Here is a 13,597-nt window from a genome sequence, read left to right as displayed (position 1 = left end):
TAGAGCTTAAAAATAATTTATTACTTTTTGTTTTAAGTAACAGCCATTTTCTGTACGCTGTAGAAGTATTGATTTTATGTCTCTTTAAATGTTTATATAAATTGTCTACAAAATCCAAGAGTGTTTCTCCATAATTTTTACCTATCTGCTCCATAATTTAGAAAACCAAGGGTTGCTCATAATTGTTGCAAGTAAAACAAGAAATGCCAGAAACAGGCCTTTAGCAAGACACTGGGAATATGGTTCTCCTGAAAAAAAAAAAACAAAAAAAAAGTAAGCAATGTGAAAGCTAAATTTTAGTTTATAAACAACCAAAAGATACAGATAGAAGTGTATGCAAAAGCATTCTTTCTGACAACTCCCCACATCTAATTATGATTCAAAGAAATAAGGCCTTCCATGTTTTGTGGCATCCCACATTGTTTATCATTTTACCTGTGTAAAAGCGTGTCAGTGGATAAAGGAGTTGTGGCCAGCACACCTCATTTTGATTGCAGTCAAACTCTGCATAAATCTTCTGATACCTGGAAAAAAGGAACTTTTTGGTCAATGCAATTCATGTTACATCTGCTGAACATAATGGGAGGTTAGCAATGTTTGTACCAAAACTACCTGGTCACTGGAGGGGGTGGCTGGGCTGGGACTTCAATGAACTGAACAGAAGCTGTGATGGGAAGGAAGCTGAGGGTGTTTCTGCAGCCAAGCCCACACTGGAACTGCCACAGGACTGTTGAGTAACTGTAACAAACAGCATAACTATTGCCTGAGGGCTGGAAATGGAAGTTTAGACCCTAAACACAAGCAGGAAAGGACAAAGCACACAGTACTTATGAGGAGATTGATAATCCCTGGATTTTCCACATCATACAAGGGGAGAACTTGAAGAGTCTGGAAATGAGGTAAAACAGAACAGAATCCCACTGATTTGACAGGGATTGACTTGGTGGAGGGGGGGAAGTGTTTGCAGAGTGAAAATTCCCTGTTTCAGGAAAGAATAAAGCATTTAGCTCAGCTCCCAAGAGCTCTGCAATGGGGCAAACCAGAACACAGGACAATCTGGTTGCTTCCACCACATGACTCCTGATGGGATGCCCTGTGTATGCCTGCTGCTGGCAGCATCGTGTGTTTTATCTAATATTTCAGTGAAGTATAAGGATTATCTGCTTTTAATCATTAATTTTTTCTTTAATTTTCATTTCAGAGGGAGAAAGGCTAACCTGGTTGTGATCAAAGGAATTTGAGTTGCAAAGTGAAAGGCATGTAAAAAACCAGCAACAAAACCCAACTTTTTGTCTGTAAAATTAATTTGGGATCTGTTAGGTAAGCAAAGCTCAAAATGAAGCATTTATTTTTCAGGTAGCCAGAGACACAACTCACTTTACCTGATCTGCACAGCAAGAATTTCCTGCAGGGGAATCCCTTGCACTGCTCCCACCTTAGCAAAGATGATGTGAATATTCAGGTTTGCAGGAATATCTGGACAAAAGCCTTTCAAGCCTCCAGTGCTCACATTAGAACTAAAGGGATCAAGACCTATAAAGGAGAACAGAGGGATTTAAATGTAAATATTATGGAAAGCATTATATATTCCATAATTAGATTATTCTCATAGCCCAGTGAAATGCTGGTAACTGTCACACAGGAACACATTAAAAATGTTTCTCTCTGTAAAAAGCACCTAAAGCAGTAATTTATCAATGGATAAATACCAAGTCATATGTGCACAGGCTACTGGCACATATGTGCCAGTAAAATATGCAGTATCCACAGACATACTGAATTATGGGCCTATCCACACATAGATGGATGGATGGATGCAGACACACATATCACTAGCTTTAGGTACTTGAAATTACAATTTGGATTTATTTTGACATGCTTTATTCACTGTATGGGCATATTTAGACTACAAAGAACAACACAAGCCTCACTTACGTATAATTTCCACCCAGTCACTTAGATCAGTGTAACTGGAATTGTGCCTCTTTCCAATGTGAGTGGCTTGTATTAATGCATTCAATTTCTCAGTCACGTTTCCTCTGCAAAGAAAGGATGTAACATCACACAGAATGTAAATCTGTACTGTCTCACCACTCTGGGTTGCAGTATTACAGTATCCTAAGGTCAGTTTCATCTGAAAGATGTTATCATACAACAAAAATAAACTTCAACTATTGAAGGGAAGAAATGGAAAAGTATTGCAGCCAACACAATCCTCATTTGAGTAAAGAGTGAAACCATTATTATGATTTCCCATCAAAACCAGAAGTGAGACTATTAACCACAGAAAGCTGAAACACACCCATGAATAATTAAAAAGAATGTACCAGTGCTGATGGGAGGCATATGTAGACAGTCACATAACAATCAAGAGGAATGAAACAGGGATAAACAATTCAGCTTGTGAGGTTCACCTTAAGAAGCTGCAATCTTCATTAATGTCAACTTCCAGAATGCACCCAGAGTATGAGTCTACTCCAAACAGAACTGGTCTGTCAGCTGCTGATGCACATAAACCTCTGCCAGCTGTGAAATGAAAACATCTCACTTGAGCTTTCCTATTATCCACCTTTGGATCTCCAGCTTTCAATTTTGTGCAAAACATCAGACATTAGAATGCAAACTCAGCATGGTAGAGTTCAAAACCAGATACAAATCATTCAATTTTCCAAGAAAGCATTAAAGGTTTTCTCACTGACCTTTAAGCTTGGGAAAGAAAAACAAAATCTGGCAGAGATCTTTAACTAAAATATGTTTTAAAAAATCCAAAAACCAAATAAAGCTCCAAAATTTCAGCATTAACTACAACTGAAGTTGTAACCTCACAAGCCAATACCTGGCTGCCAAATGTTCAGGCTTCCAAGAGGATCAGAAGCATTCAGATTTGCAGCTTTCACTGGTTTTCCAACTTGATACCCTAAACACAGAAGGGTAAATTATCAACACTGCAGAAGAATCTATAAGCATTAGCTTTGTTTTAAATGTCATCAATCTTGAAGTAAATGACAAGACATTTCCATTGCAGTGGGAATGGCCTCACTTTAAATAATCAATATCTATGCAACAAAAGCCTAAGAACCACTCACTGCTATTGGCAGTGCAGTAAGGCAGGAAGGTGAAGGCTGGCAACATGAAGAAGTACAAAAGAAATAGAAAATGTAATCACTGATAAGAATCTGTACAGTACATTTTTTTTACTTTTAATAAGCAAAATGAAGTATTAATACCTGGATTCTCAAATAGTTCCTCTCCATTAGTACTGTTTAAACTTAGAAATTCAACTGTGAATCTTTGTGTCAGGATTTCTGGTGAAAGAAAAAAGTATGACTTTTAAATAAGTAAATTAGCAAAATGTATGTTCTATGTAGGGCACAAACTTCTGTCTTTCATTAGTGACAGAAGATTCAAATCAACACAAATTAATGGAAATCAGCCCCATAATTCTCTTTCTAGAGTCCAAGGGAAATTATTTTTAAGAAGAATTAGTAAATAAGATATTCTATCAGAGAATTTCCATACAGAAGATAAGGAAATAAACCAAAAATTATAAAAGAAATGTCTGATACCTCCATCACATAAGCTTCCAAGGAAGACAGTGACATTTACTTGCTCAATGTTCATGTCTTTCCAAATGAATTTATAATGTTCTGCAAAAGTTACATTTTGACACAGAACCTCAGCAGCAAGAAGGTTTTCTGGCAGAAGAAAGAGAAAAGGTCATAATGAAAAGCATTCTAATTAGAAAGCTCTGCTACTGCAGCTGAGAAACCACACATTAAAACCTTGGCAAAACTCTGGAAATTACAACATTCACCTTTTTGAGAATTTATTTTACTGTTTCAGTGTGCAAAGGTGCAATTCCCCATGTAGGCAAGGTAAGGAACCTGATTTCCAGACCAGCTGTGATGGACTGGAGTAAATTAAATATTTCTTGATTTGCAGGAAACCAGTTTACTTTTCACTCTCAGATAATGTACAAAATTCCTCCTAAGAATTGCAGCAGGTAAACATTTTAGACATCAAAATCTATTTAATATACAATCCGGGTTAAGTAAGAAACATTAATTAAATGGAAGAGACCTACCACTTTCAGTGATGAATTTGCTCCTGTCAGTGATGGCTCTATAGACAACATTTTGTTGGATGAAGTCTGAGAACAAAAAACAAACAAAGGCTTCTGCTTTCACATCCAAGGTGTAATCCTTGTTGTTATGCAAAATGAGTAGGAAATTATGTAGAAAATTCATTTTGATAAAGACACAGACTGTTTATGTATTTTGAAAGCAGAGCTAATTAACCGTGGGTCTTACAGAGGTAATACAGACTAACAAAATTAGACAGTTGTGGAGCATAAAATAAAATATGTTCATGCTGGTAATCATATTATCTCAAACTCCAAAATGACTCTCCATAAGTACAGGCTTTTGTAATGCAGAGAGTAACCACTTCTCACTCACTCTCAAACGCTGATGCTGCACCCTCCTGACAGAAAAGGGCTCTGCAAGTCTGAAAATGAGTCACCAGGAACAGGTAAATGGGACACAAAGGCCCATCCTGCTATTTCCTACCTCCTAAATCCTGGGAAACAGTGGGACACAAGGGCTTATGCTGAACTAAGGCCATCAGATAACACAGATGTTACATTTTGCCACTGTGCCAACAGCCCTGGGGTTTGTTCTGTTCCAGCAGCTCTGAGAAACAATTGGACACATTCCTGCTCGGGTTTCTGCAGCATACCTGCAGTGCCACTGTTTATCTTCACGTCGTGGGGCAGGCCTTCCTTGTAAGACTCCAAATTGGTCAGGCACTTGACATCAAAGTTGTGGAGATAGGCCACAGGAGCATTCCCAACACACTGTCCAGCCATGGATTGCTGCAGGGGGTTCACAGAAATGAGCATTTTCTACCCCTTTGCTTTCCATTTGAAGATTACTTGTCAGTAAAATGCAGCTACAGTCACATATAACACTTTGACAAGCAAGCTATCTGCTGTTATAAGAACACCTCATCCTCTGGCAAAAGAGAGGTGAACATCTTAAAAGCACAGCTTTGAAAGTAGTTTCAATGTACACCATGAGTTCATCTTCATTTGTGAAAGTAATTATAACCAACAAGTATCTCCAAAATGCATTACCTTTTGCAAGGGGATGAGGAAGGATAATGTTTACTTTTAATAATGACTTTGTGGTTTTGTTTTGGGTTTTTTGTTTGTTCGGTTGAGGGGTTTTTGTGACAGATACACCCCACCACTTCCCAACATCAAGTTGCTGAAATTGGATGCAAAGCCATAAGGAGACTGATGCAGGGAGTTCCAAACAAACCAAGAGGAATCAAAAGCTCATAAGGATTACCTGGGGAACAGTAAAATACTCATCTTCTTCTGTTACTATTGGATCTCCTTCCCTGTAACCAGTGAAAGGTTTCCCAGGAGAAGTTTGTAGAGGGATCTTAAATGAAGGAACTTTGGGTGTAGAACTGCAAACAAGTTTACAAATTAAACTCTTTACCTCACACAAATAATTACAGGTTTGCTTTCATGTCCCCTGTTCTTATATACTACCAATGACATTTCTCCACTTCCATTGAAGGTTTACACCCTAAAACCCCAATTTCAAAGTAACTTTCATTATAAAGACATATAAAGGTTATATTTTTGGTTGCATAATGAGTGTGATGACAGTGTGATGAGAAAATAAATTTTCTTAAGACTTACATAGAGCCATGATAAAAATAGCCAAGAAAAGGTGTGTTGTCAAGAGAAGACTGTACACAGAGGAAGGGAAACCACTCAGGGGTGTATTCCATTGGCTGGGAAGAGCACAGCTGATCATAAGGTGGGTTTACATCCCCACCAAACACTCCAGGGAAACATGATCCACTGAATAACTGCTGCAAGTCTGGTGTACACTCCTGAAATGGAAAACAATGGTCACTCTTTAGCAAGGTAATTGCAATACTTATGACAATATAAAGCCAAACCAACAGGTAAATCAAGCAACTTTGTAGAGAGAACATATTTACCTTCAGAAATACTCGAATATCCAAACACCCCCCTGGCCCATCTAATCTGAGGCATTCAGGACCTCTGTCCCCCCTCAGACAAGAGAGTCTAGAAACTTTGAAAACACTTAATCAAAGTTTAACAAGAAATAAGTACCAGATCACAGCAACAACGAACATCACAAGCGCCAGCTGTTAAGTTGCAAGGACAGGAGCCCAAGGGCTTAAATGCCTGGTTTGGGATGATGGTTGCATTTTCTGTAACAGAAATAGGAGAGCAAATCAGATTAAGTGGACTGAAATCCAAATAAAAAGACACACACTGCAGTTTAACCTGTGTAGAAACCTTTTTCTTTAGTTCCATTGATTGCTCAGTATCTCTTCTTGCTGCCCAAATCCCGATTTTTCCATACAGAGAGAAGAACAGCCAAAATGTCATTTCTTCTTTAGCACTTACCTGACACATTTCCTGCAAAGGAAGAGTTGGCAAATATTTCAGCTTGAATGAGGAGCTGTGCCAGCATCACTGAGCCACGGCAGGCTAAAACCTGGAGTGTTTCCACCATGCACAGAGGAGAGGGGCAGCACTCGGTGGCATTGGGCAAACACAGCTCCAGACTTCTGCTGAGGCTTACAGTCACCTTGGAAATGTTCTGGAAAACACAAAATAAAGTTTGACAGCTCTGATAGCTTGTATGAAATTGCTCTTGTCCATACCATTCATCAGTTTCTGAGAGAGAAGCTGGAATGAAGTGGAATAAGAGAAGAATCAGTATTTTACATACCACACCAGGAGTTACATCCAAATTCCAGTCTCCAGCTCTTTGACTTCCACTGCAATTTGCAAGTTGCAATTTTCCTATAATAAAATAAAAATTTTAAAGATCATTTAGAAAGGACTGGGAAATGAGAAGTACATTTAAACTCCTCTTGTGCCTTCAGGTACACCCTCAGGCCCAGCTCACACAGAAACAACTGAGAACTAAGAGGTTAATTACAGGAACGTCTGAAATTCCTGTTTCTGTAACTATTAAGACACTGAATGACATGCATTACCATTTCTCTAGTAATTTTTGTGTCAAAAAGTATTAACAATTCAAACATATTTATTTACATGGGGAAAAGGAGTTGAAGTGTTCTTACCTGTCTCTGCATCTCTAGGACTTAAAATTATAGAAAAATTAACTCCTGAAGAATTGCCAAGAAAAAATGAATTGACTCTGGGCCCTGACATATGAATAAATGAAGGCTGAAAGACTAAAAAAAAAAGAGAAAGAAGTAAGTTGACTGAAAGAGGTAACATCTGTAAAACATATAGAACTTGTGCTTGCGCTATATTCTTACACTCTTAGACTTTAAATTGTTACAAATAGAAGAAAAATATCATGCAATGCCTAGTACAGGGATGTATTTCCATTCTTGCCAAGCGCTGGAGGAGTGGGTGTAGCTTTCTATGCCACAAGTTCACATGTGTGAAGATGCCCAGTAAACAGGCAGTAAAATAACATTACAGCACTTACAGCCCACGCAGATACTGCACAGCTCCGGCAACACCATATTTAGTATTTCTTGTTGACTTCAGCTTACACTTTTTAATTTCTTGGGGCCATGAATTGTGCCAGAGATGTCCTGCGATCCCGGAGCTGCGGGCTCCTGCGTTCTGCATGTGGACGCAGTGCCGAGTTTAGGGTTCGGAGCTGGGAGTTTCACTGAATTTTTCTTTCTAGACTTTGCCAATGCTGAAAGGTCCGACATAAACTGCTCCACCTGCCCCCTCTGTGCTGAGCAGCGGCAGAAACTCCACGGCGGGCACGTTCGGGTTAGGAAGGGGCGTCCAAGACCGCGCTCCGGAGGGGAACCCTCAGTTCCTGCACCGCCTCCCCTCACGCCAACCCGGGCAGATCCCGCCGCGGGCCGACGGCCATCCCCACACCCCGCCCGTCCCTCGCCCCCCAGAGGCCGCCATTCACTGCGGCCGCTCACGCCCTGACCCACCGGCGTCCCCGGCCGGCTGCCCGGGGCAGGGAGCCGCCCGCAGCAGCAGCAGCAGCAGAGCCCCGAAGCCGGCAGCACCCATAGCGCTACGGCGGCCGCCCGGCCGCCATCTTGCAGCGCCAGCTCGGCGCCATGGCAACGCGGAGGGCGGGAACGGGGCCGCCTCAGGGGAAGGGCGGGAACGGAGCCGCCTCACGGGAAAGGGCGGGAACGGAGCTGCCTCAGGGGGATGCGGGCTGGGGAGCGATGGTGGCCGTGGGGCCGGTTACAAACTAACAACGCTAACAAGCAAGCTCTAAGTGTGTAAGAAAAAAAAAAAAGAAAATAATAAAGTTTAGGAGTCTCAGACCGGGGGCATGGTTTGGGAAGATTGATTATGAACACGAAAGAATGTAGAATTTATGGACCACTAGGACATCTTCCCAGTTAAGGAAAAAAACTAATAGAACCAGCTCAATAATTGTGCTGAAATCAGATCCAAGCAGCTAAAAGGTAATTCTGGTAGGAGACCAGTGACCCAAAAAACACCCAAACCCAAAAGAAGAGAGAAACTGAGCACGTGGACTAATTAAAATGAGAAGTGAGAGAATCATTAACGAAGAGGCATTAGAGTACTAATTAAGAAGAGAAGTATGTAACTTGTAGGAAATAAATATGAATCCGTTTGTTTACTAATATGACTCAAACAACAAAACTCCAGGAAAATCATGTAGCTCTCCCTTAAATATCAAAGCAATAACTGACCACATTTGAAAAAGAGACAGTCTTTATTACAAAAGTTTTATACAATGTAAATTATAAATACAGCCTTCACACAAAATGGCTTTTGTCAATGAAAAAAAGCTCGCCTTGTTAAGTTGGCAAGCTCAGAAAAAACTGGCACTGCAGCTGTTACAGTGACAAAACCTGATGTGGAAATCAAGACCTGACAAATTCCTGTATACACGTTTGGGAAGGAAAAAATAACTCGTTTTCTATGTGGAAAAAAATTCCTCTCTATTCCTTTCAGGAGAAAGGTTAAACTACCAAATTATATATTTCTCTTTAGAAGGAGATACTGTTTGTTTCTTTAAATGAAAGCCACATTCAAAGTACACAGCAGACCTTCCTGCCATAAAAGACATCAATCCAAAAGTCTTTGTTCTTGTCACGTGTCAGATGGAAGCCCACATACTAAAAATAAGAATTGTGCCTGTTATCAGATTACAACTACATTTCTTGTTTTCCAGTTTCAAACTAAAACCTTGAAGACTAACCAGCTAGTCTGCATCCTATTTTAAACTGAGGGAGGCCTTTTCATTCACAAATGAAGAGATATCAAATTGAGAAAGAAATACCACAAGGACAGTACAGTCACAGGAATATGAATACATGTGAGTGCACATGCAGGGCAATTAGCACCATTTTTTTTTCAAGTGGCTCACAAACCATCTTGAAAATGATGGCTCATATTGCTAGTAAGAAGCTGAAGTCTCTGAACAACACAGTGCTGTGATTCTGATCCTACAAACTGGAAATGGTCATTCTTAACTTTACACCAACATACAGAAAGAATCGAAGCTTTCTTGACTTTGAAAATAACTCAGAGGTGTGAAACTTTGCAGTGGACAGAATACCCTCAAATTCACAGGCTGTGTCTCTTTACCAGGATGCAACTTCTGGTTCCTCTTACAGCAAAGAATTAGTATTTAAAACAGCACAGATTACATGGTAATACAGTGATTTGTTACTTAACAGGCTACATAGAAAACATACATTTTAAAAATTTATCCCCTAAGAAACAAGTAATAGCACTGCATACAGTTCTCTTTCATTTCCAATAAAAAGTGCCATCAGTTTCTCAAGTAGGCTCCATTTCATGGAATTCTGGAGGAGGTAATGATGTATTTACATAATGTTGCTATGCAGCTACCTTTAATTTCTTCTTCTTTGCTTTCATGACAGGTGGCAATGATATTTTGAAAGCAGTCCTGGAAAAAAATATGGAAAAGCAACTGTCAGATACACTGAACATATTCCCACACCCACCCTTGAAACAAAAAGAGTAAACACTTACTCGCAGGTACTGCAGATAGGACTGAAGTTGCAGAATACTGAAAAATCAAAGAATTAGCTTTCACTAAAACAGGTCATTGGAATGTAAGAAATCAGGCTGTTAAATATTTATAAGCTTACTTGACAAGCACACGGAGCAGACGTAGCCAATTTCAATGAGGTTGCGATGACAGAAGCAGGCAGCTCTGTAGTCAACATGAACAGGAGGTGGAAGGACGAGCTGGGATCTCTGCTCTTGATCAGGGAGAAAAACCCACTGCAGGGACAGAGAGAAGTATTTTATTAATTGGATTGGTATTCCTGTATTACCAGGTCAGTGAAGTGAATATTTCATATCTGACACACGAAAAACACTGAAGTGTTTGTTAAGTGACTTACCAACAAATACTGCAGAAGGGATGGCATGTGGGGCACTTTCAAATATATGCCACCCGTGATATCACAGGCCTGCAAAGCAGAGACCATGATCAGAATGTTCTTTGATGACATTAACAGGGCATTCAGAATATCCATGTACTGCACAAGGCCTGCATGGCAGAACTGACAGATCCACTGAACGTATTTCCACACCCACTCTTGATTAAAGGAAAGAGCTGAAGGATGTGTTGAATTGTCTAACATCAAGTATTTATGAGTTAATATAAATGGCAAAGAACAGCAAGTCTGTACCTGTTGTAGAAGACCTGAATCAGAGTCCAAGACACAGGCATCAATCAAAATACTCTGCAAGAGACGGCATGCACAAAAAACAAATTTAGCCAAAACCCACACAGCTCTGTCAGTGTTACTGTCATGACTTGTTTCCATGACAAATGCACTATAAATTATGTAATCATAAGAGAAATTAACATTTGTGTTATCTTTACACAGAAATAAAAGACAATATAAATGGAAAAAAGGCCAGCTTCACCTGTTTCTGTGCTGCGAAGATCACATTCATGAAATTCATGTATTGCAGTGCGCTGTCTTCTGCAGCTTTTATGACCTAAATACAAACTCAGACTTGTTAGCCTACATATATCACTGGATTTCAAGACTAAAAGAAAACTGTGACAGCAAAAGTTCTTACCAGAATCCTTGATTTAATTTCTTGATTGGCTAAGTATTAAAAAGAAAGAGAAATGCATCAGCACCTTGCTTAATCAGCATCCCTTTAATTCTGTAGCATATGACACCTCAGAATATATTGGATGTTAGATCTAGCATGTCAGATAGAATATCTATATGAAATTATTTCCAGTCCCAGTGGCAATTATCTATGGACTAATTCCTCTCAACCTCCAGTTATTCCACAGAAATTCCAGTTACAGTTTATTTCCACACAACAGAAAATCTCCCTAAGAACGTGGACCATTGATCAAGTCCCTCAACATTTTTAATTCAGGCAACTTCAAATGATCAAAATAAATCTCTACCTGTTAGTGCAAATTTTGGAAATGGGGGTGTGTTCAAACATGTATATTTGTTTGTGTGTGCATGTGTATTTATACCTGTTACTCAGGTTAAAATATTTACTCAGTGTTGAAAACAGGAAAAGAGGTGATACCTTTTAGGTCTTTGCCCATCTTGTTGATGTCTACATTAGCTGCAATTAAGGAATCTACATTCCCTTTTTAGAAATAATTCCATGATCCATACCACACATTCACCACCTTGGCCAATACACATTTTGACAAGCCACAGTTATCAGGCAAATGTTTCAGTTTTAAGTGTTATAACAAAACCAGAACAGCAGAAGTTAGTATTATAAGAAACAGTCATGAGAACACATAAAGGCTTTGAAGATTCTGTAATCAAAAGGATACAACAAAGTGCTTTAGCAAGTGATCCTGCTAACAGGGTTTCTGTTTGCTGGCCCTTCATGTCAGCTGCAACACATGAAAAAGTGCAAAAGTGACTTTTATATATAAAAGCAGCAACTGAACCTAATACAAAATACTGCACATTTTTATCTTTGGCAAATAATATCAATGCAGAGGGCTGAACTGTCAAACATAATTAACTCATCTACTTTAGGCATATTAAAATTCATATGGTGAAAATAGAGGACATTTCTGCAACTCCTTGACAGTCCAAGTGTGTTTTCCAATTCTGCATATTAAGCCTAGAATTTTCTTCTCCTTACTCTTTGTCATGAGGTCTTTAATCTCTTCTGCAATTGCATCATTTATTGCTGTTAATAATTCATATTTTCCATCCTTGCTGCCAGAGCAGTTAGATTCCATGGAAGGGCCTCCCTCTCCAAAGGGATCTGCAGCAGCCCAACGCTTCCCAGGGTACAGGAAACGGCTGAAAACGAGGGAAAACAAAGCATTCATGTAAGAAAAAATGCTATAAATGAATCAACTGCAAATAACAGTACTCTGACGTTTAATTTAAAATCCCTTTAATGCTTGAGGCATTAATAAGGCTATATAAGGTCGGTGACCTTAAACTCAAGTAAAACCCACATTCAGCTCCCTCCTTTTGAGACATCTATTAAGAGATCTGGCAAAGTTCTTTGGCTGCACTTGGGGGTAGATCCTGAGATTCACAAACATCTGGGGGTAAAAATATCCCCTAAACAGGGAACTTCTGCCATTTGCATTGCTCCACTCCACACATATCTACCATTCTCTCTCTGAGCATTTTTAAGTCTATTTAAATCTCCCTTCTGTCTTCTTTTTGGTGCATTGTAACTCATTATGGTTCTTTCCTATATAGTTTCAGCTAATTTTTTAGAGACAATATATTATACACTTTTAACTTGGATTCTCGCCATCAAGCAAGAAAATCAGGAGACAGATACAGGAAACTGGAAACGTTCACACTGTTCAGAAGCAGCTCTACCTTTCCTGAGTGTGACTTGCTATTACAGCGAGTTTGTTGGTGCGATTCATGAGCAGGTGGGAGTTCCCCAGCACCATCACTGCATCGATGCATTTCGACAGGGTGAACTGCTGTAAAAAAGAACAGAGCAATGTAGCACAGTAACATTTACAGAGAAGCAATTCACAAGTAATCTCTGAAATTACTGCAGTTTAAAAACCTAAATTTGAAGATGCAGAAAGAGCTTTTGCTGTTAAAAAAGCTCTAATGAATACTGCATAGCTATTTCAAAAGTTGTTACGATACCCATTATACCTGCTTTAGCAGACAATGTTAGCACAGTTCAGAATTTAAAAAAAAAAGATAAAATTTCCCTCAGAAATGGTCATCAGCAGTGCCAGCGCCCAAAGGCCGTACCTCAGCCTCTCCCAGGGCCCTCTTCCCCCACCAGATGGGGTTGGTGTCGAGGACGATGATCAGCAGGCTCAGCTCATCATCTGCAAAGGGAGCGCGTCACTGCGGGCCCCGAGCAGAGCCGTGAAGCCCCGGGGCCCCGCTCCCGGCCTCCGCTTCCCCCGGAGCGGCCCGAGCCCCGCCGCAGCACCCCCAGACCCGTCCGGAGCACCCGCAGCCCCCGCCGGGCGGCCCCGGCCGCGCTCACCCGCGCTCATCGCTCCGGCCGGGCTGCAGCGGCTGCGGCGCCCGCGGATGACGCCCGGGCCGGCGCTCTGCATCCGGG

General features: G+C 40.3%; 2 protein-coding genes across 5 annotated transcripts; both read right to left on the bottom strand.

Moving 5' to 3' along the window:
• TCTN2 (tectonic family member 2) lies at positions 1–8,126 on the bottom strand. Its single transcript, XM_054288478.1, has 18 exons — positions 7,996–8,126; positions 7,144–7,257; positions 6,786–6,859; positions 6,458–6,653; positions 6,158–6,258; positions 5,714–5,910; positions 5,352–5,475; positions 4,738–4,873; positions 4,085–4,150; positions 3,567–3,695; positions 3,228–3,305; positions 2,837–2,917; positions 2,415–2,526; positions 1,936–2,039; positions 1,383–1,533; positions 613–738; positions 436–524; positions 1–248 (listed from the first exon to the last, which is right to left on the bottom strand). Exons 1-18 carry the CDS (start codon positions 8,075–8,077, stop codon positions 142–144), a joined length of 2,067 nt encoding a protein of 688 aa, XP_054144453.1. The 5' UTR covers positions 8,078–8,126; the 3' UTR covers positions 1–141.
• Positions 8,127–9,269: 1,143 nt separating this feature from the next.
• Positions 9,270–13,592, bottom strand: GTF2H3 (general transcription factor IIH subunit 3). Of its 4 annotated transcripts, none has more exons than XM_054288484.1 (13): positions 13,520–13,592; positions 13,276–13,355; positions 12,880–12,989; positions 12,176–12,339; positions 11,856–11,918; positions 11,597–11,626; positions 11,120–11,148; positions 10,961–11,035; positions 10,720–10,773; positions 10,429–10,497; positions 10,171–10,306; positions 10,052–10,088; positions 9,270–9,965 (listed from the first exon to the last, which is right to left on the bottom strand). In XM_054288484.1, the coding sequence occupies exons 1-13, from the start codon at positions 13,590–13,592 to the stop codon at positions 9,896–9,898; spliced, it is 990 nt and encodes a 329-aa protein (XP_054144459.1). In that variant the 3' UTR covers positions 9,270–9,895. The 4 variants fall into 4 exon arrangements, with proteins under 4 accessions (XP_054144459.1, XP_054144460.1, XP_054144457.1 ...); XM_054288485.1 differs by having other exon boundaries at positions 12,880–12,986; positions 13,520–13,576; XM_054288482.1 differs by having other exon boundaries at positions 10,429–10,773; positions 13,520–13,576.
• Between the last annotated feature and the right edge of the window lie 5 nt (positions 13,593–13,597).

Source organism: Melozone crissalis, unplaced genomic scaffold, assembly GCF_028551555.1.
Source record: "Melozone crissalis strain CALT ecotype California unplaced genomic scaffold, PUWL_Pcris_2 ptg000063l_1, whole genome shotgun sequence".
Lineage (NCBI taxonomy): Eukaryota > Metazoa > Chordata > Aves > Passeriformes > Passerellidae > Melozone > Melozone crissalis.
The sequence above is the reverse complement of the archived record's forward strand: the minus strand, read 5'-3'. Positions and strand labels throughout refer to the sequence as shown.